The following is a 6,256-nucleotide window of genomic DNA, read 5'->3' on the forward strand; positions in this document are numbered from 1 at the left end:
ATTTTAAAAAAAAAAAAAAATTTTTTAAATTTTTTTAATTAAAAAAAAAAAATATTTTAAAAAAAAAATTTTTTAAAAAAAAAAAAAAAAAAAAAAAAAAAAAAAAAAAAAAAAAAAAAAAAAAAAAAAAAAAATTAAGATAATACATATATATATATAATTACACATATATATATATATATATATATATATATAGATATATGTTTATATTAAATATAATATATAATATATAGATAAATACGGTGTAAAAACATTTAAAAGTCATATTATATGTATAATATACTTTTTATATATACATATATATATATATAATTACACATATTTATATATATAGATATATGTTTATATTAAATATAATATATAGATAAATACGGTGTAAAAACATTTAAAAGTCATATTATATGTATAATATACTTTATATATATATATATATATATATATATATTTATTGTTGTGTGTGCATTGATATAAATACATACATATTTACATATATTTGTTTAAGAAAAAAAAAATCAAATAAAAATAAGAATGGGCTTATTATATTTCCCTGTTAAAAATGGACAATTTATATTATAATATATATACAAGTGAAATATATGAAAAAAAAAAGTATGCCTTTAAAAATAACATTCATGTGAAAGAGAATGTTTTAAAGGATGCAAATATATATGATTATATAATAAAATATACATTAAATGTTATAGTAAATAATATTGTTAATAATAGTATAGACCCCAAATACAAGTATGATTGTGAATCTTTTAAGAATCATAAGAATAATGATATATCAAATTTAAAATATAGGTCAACACAAAATGACTTTCTTATTTCAAATATTTTAAATAAACAATATAAAAATATTCCAAAAATGGATTTACAAAATGATATAAAAAATTGTAATTTAATACCATCCGAATTAGAGGCTTTTTCATATAATAAAATTTTATCGTCATCAAGAATGTATGAATATGAAGAATTGAATACCTTTAAGGATAGTTTTATTACATACATAATAAATAATCCACACCTATATAAGAACAAGCTTGAAGTGATCTTAAGTTTAATTATATTTTCATTTTATAATGCCAAGAAAAACATGGGAAGTTATTATTTGTTTGATGTTTTGATGAAAACGATAAATTATTATAAAACATATAATAAACTCAAAACAAGTTTTATACTTTTTTCTCCCATCATTCAAGTGCAAAAGAAACATAAACGATATGTTAACTTAAGTGATATTATATTAAACCCTTATGATAATAATAATAATAATGATAATAATAATTATAATAATAATAATAATAATAGTAATAATAATGATAATTATAATAATAAAAGTTACAGTGAAAACCTTCTCTTAACATTTGATAGTACCAAACAACTTATTAACATTGTACGAAAATATCATGATATTTGTGGAAGTACTACAGCCACTTCAAATACATTATCTACCGTTAGTAAGAAAAAAAGAAAAGGTGCATGCCACCTGCACAAGAAAAGAGTCAATTTTAATGATACACATTTTAAAGATTTTAAAAACAAGAGAAATAAAGATATTAAAGAATTGAATTTTTTAAATCATGAGCTAACCAAAAAAAAGCTAGTTCAATATAATAAAAAAAAAAAAAAAAAAGTGAAAAAGTATCAGTGTCACGATATAAGCCACAAAAATTGTGATAATAATATATTTCAATTTCATTTTAATAATTCAGACCAAAGTCAAGAGAGACAACGAGAGAATTTTCAAGGAGTAGTATTATCTTATATAAAGTATAATAATTCGAATTTTAATTTATCATGTTATATAAGTATAAAAAATTATAATTTTAATTCGAGCATTAGAATATGTTACGTTCCATATTATAATAATTATTATAGTAATAAAAATATATGGTCCAAATTAAACATGAAAATGTTTTTGTATTGTTGGTGTTCTGTTGAGGAGGTATGTTTTTCAGACTGCACGATGAATACTTTAGAATATGTATCTAATGAAGAAAAGATTAAGAGGCTTGAAAAAATAAATTACTATAAGGATAAGTATAATAAGATGATAAATGAAGAAAGGAATAAATTAGAAAAAAACAAAATAATATTAAAAAATAAGAATAAATGGAATAATTATCATAATTACTATAATATTAGTAATAGTAGTAATATTAATAGGTGGTGTCCTTGTAATAGTGCAGAACAGAAATGTAAAAAGATGTATCTTTGTAATAATGATTATTCATTACTTGCTACAAGTGAGAATATAAAATTAAGAGGATATCATAATAACAATTATAATAGATATAATTCATGTAGTTTTATCAGCAACCTTAATGATGATGGTATATCTACAAAATTTCCAAACAACAGAGATGTGGAACCTGGATACAATAGTGATAATAATATTGTTTATAGAAATAACAAAAGGAAGAGAAGAAAGAAGAAACGTTTTAATGTATGTAAAAATGAAAAACATTATTGTAAATATTTAAGTGATGATGATATGACATATGATAATTATTGTAATTATTTTTATGAAAATGTCGAGAGTGTAAATGTATCTAGTTATTTATATTATTTCAAATTAATAAATAAAAAAAGGTTAAATATGAAAATTAATCAGATGGAACAAAAGATGGAGTTTAACTATGATGTTTTTTTAAGATCAATTTATGAGAGTAATGAAAAAAAACGAAATATGATATACAACGGATATTATAATTCTGACATATATAATAATATAGAAGAAGATTATAATTATGAAGATTCTAATGATGAGAATTATCATGAAAATGATGATTATAATAATAATAGTAATAATTTGAATGATTGTTATGATATTATAGAGAATGAAGACATGTTACCACACCATGCTTGTTTAAATTATGATCATTTTAATATGATAACATGTTATGAGAAAATAATAAAATATAAGCCCTTAACTACAAAATATATTTTATGTTGTAAGGAGGTTTTTTTCTGTTCTAGTGAAGAATATGAAGATGATGAAATGAACCACCATAATCATCTTAATCACCTTAATCAACTTAATCACCTTAATAATCATGATAATATTAACCACATTAACAATCACAATCACAATAATAATAATAATAATAATTGTAGTAATAATTCATTTTATAACCATAGTAGTAATTATTCACATATGCCAGATGGAAGACGCAAAGGTATGAAGAGATTTGTAGAAGGTAATAATATAAATAAAGAACACCATGGATATGGTGAGGAGGAAGAAGAATACGATGCATACCATAATGAAAATATTGGTAACAGTCGAGTGAATGGGCTCTTAAGTAATCGCATGATGAAACAAGAAATTGATGATGACATGGAAAATCATAGAAATAATAACAATAATAATAATAATAATAATATCAATATTAATAGCAATATCAATAGTAATGGTAATATTAATAATAATAGTAATGTTAGGGGAGAGATGATGAATGGATTTAATTATAATAATGATCTTCATTTAAATAATATATATGTAAAAGAGGAAATGAAAGATATTAATTATAATGATACTGATGATATACATGATATGGAAGAAGGAAAAGATTTTGAAAGTGTTATTGATGAAAATAATGAATATAATGAAGAGATAGATGTAAAATATGAAATATCTACAGAAAATAATGAAGGTACTACTTTACATATACCATCTAATGATATGGATATTGGAAAAGGTGGTAGTATGACTGATCATGGATTGAATAGTAATAGTAATTTTCTCTGCACAAGTTCAACAAATGAAAATGGTTTAGATATGAATATGTTAGATAACAAAATGAAGAATAATAATATGAATAATAATATGAATAATAATATGAATAATAATATGAATAATAATAATAATAATAATAATAATAACAGTTTGAAACATAAACCTCAACAAAAAACTAATAATGAAGGAAAAGAAAAAGTAAAAAGACGACGTAAAAATCCTTTTAGTAGAAGTGTTGTAGGTATGTCTCCTGCAAGTAATAATGATATGTCAAAAGCTTATGGTGATATGATGAAAGATGGTTCAAATAATTTTATGTACAAGAATTTTGTTGTTCCTAAAAAGCCGAATAACTTTTCTTATTTAAATTATAAAGAAGTAAAAGAATATTTAAAAGATTTGACTATACTAAAAAGTGGAGCAAATTGGAAAACTTATAAAATGGAAGATTTACCAGCTGAATTGTATAAAAATATTAGACCAATAAATCAAAGAGTAACTGGTTTCAAAACAGTTTTATTGGTTGATGAATTATTTGAAAAATTATGGGAATTCCCAAATACAGACATGATCAAAGTTAGGACAGTAACTAGAGGAGATCAATTTATTGGTGATATTCGAATTGACTTTTATTATCGCCAGAGTGAGAGAACCTTATGTCGTGCATGTGGAAGGCACATCCTTAAGCAGAAGTTTGCCACGGAGCACTACCAAAGGAATATAAGTAAAAAGATAAAAATAAAATGAAATAAAAAAAATAACACTCTATTATAATATATATTATATATATATATAATATATATATAATATATATATAATATATTTAATATATTTATTTATTATGTTTTATTTTAAAGATTGCTGGAAAGAAGTTATGTGGAGATTAGGAATACCGGAGCTGCATTACTACAACTCAGTTCGAAATGAGTAAGAGATTAATGAATATAATAATGAAACAATTGAGCAACGACACATATGAATGTATATATATGTATATATTTTACAAAATGGCTAGCTTTTTTTTTTTTTTTTTTTTTTTTTGGAAAATATAGCTAGCCATTTTGTAAAATATATATTTTTTTTTTTTTTTTTTTTTTTTTTCAAAATAGCTAGCCATTATATAAAAATATATTTATATTTATATTTATATATATATATATTTTTTTTTTTTTTTTTTATTTTTTAGCTTTTTTGATTCAAGGTCTAACAACATGGAAAATAACAATGAACAGGCGTTGCTGGACAGGACGTTAATGTTGTATAACCAAGAATTGATTAAGAAGGCTACTGATTTTGTGAATGAGGAATTAAAATATTACGATGAAAATGTGGTGAGTAAGCCACGTAAGAGTAAGGTGAACAGTTGTTTTGAATTGGATATATTATTATTGGATGACAACAATATAATAATTCCTAGTGTAAAGAATGAAGTGGATGAGCCATATTTTGAAATAGCTGCAATATATCCTAATAACGGATTTCCTGATGAGAATTATTCTCGTAATTTTTGTTATATAAAGATAACATTTAATAAGTTAGGAGGTATGGTATTACGTGATTTGTTTACATTAGAATGTGAGTTTTTAGTAGATTGGGGAGACAATTTATTAATTCAGGCAAAGAAATATACATTACATGAGGTATATAATAATTCTGAATCATATGATATAAATTTAAGAAATTTGTATGACCAAGGATTTGCATATTTACGATGTAATGTACCACAAAAGCCAAATGGAAAGGTAAATTTAAAAGTGCGTATACCTAAAACAGTATGGCATTATTGGGAGGCAGTAGCTGAAGAATCATTGAAAATAAATTATGAATTTTTAGATAAGCATAATGTTCATAGGCAATTATTATTTTGTTCATATTTGGATAATATAAATAAGAATTTTACAGCATATGTAAAGAATTCATCAAAGAGTGGTGGTACTAACAATAATAATAATAATAGTAATAATAATAATAATAATAATAATAATAACAATAATAATAATAATAATAATAATAATAATAATAACAATAATAATAATAATAACAATAATAATAATAATAATAATAATAATGGTAATCATCATCATATGGCTAATCTTATGACTACTAATAATATGAATCATAACAATAATAACAATAATAATAATAATCATATGTTTGAATTAATGAATAATAATATAGCTAGTTTTGCAAAATTGGAAGATGATTTTATTCCAAGAAATTCATATAACAATATGGATAAGAAATCAAAAAATAATGGTATGCCCCCACCCCCACCAGATTTAATGAATAGTAATAATAAAATGATGCCTTATAATTTTAATAGTTTTTCTAAAGGACCTACAGGTGGTGTAGTAGGAGCAGCAGATCTGGCAAACATGTCTAATATGAATAATAGATTAATGTATAATCAAAATAATAATCCAAATAATGCTAACAATAATAATAATAATAATAATACTAATAATATGTATAATAATATGGATTATGCAGCTGTTTTAAATTCCATGCCCTATT

General features: G+C 22.0%; 1 protein-coding gene across 1 annotated transcript; it reads left to right on the forward strand.

Annotated features, from left to right (window-relative positions):
• Positions 1–556: 556 nt before the first annotated feature.
• Positions 557–6,256, forward strand: PGSY75_1329500 (hypothetical protein; the record flags this gene model as incomplete). The annotated part of the gene is made up of 3 exons (XM_018787353.1): positions 557–4,466; positions 4,600–4,669; positions 4,929–6,256. Coding segments are annotated over 3 exons (5,308 nt in total), but the record flags the coding sequence as incomplete, so codon positions are not given.

The sequence above is a fragment of the Plasmodium gaboni genome, chromosome 13, assembly GCF_001602025.1.
Source record: "Plasmodium gaboni strain SY75 chromosome 13, whole genome shotgun sequence".
Lineage (NCBI taxonomy): Eukaryota > Apicomplexa > Aconoidasida > Haemosporida > Plasmodiidae > Plasmodium > Plasmodium gaboni.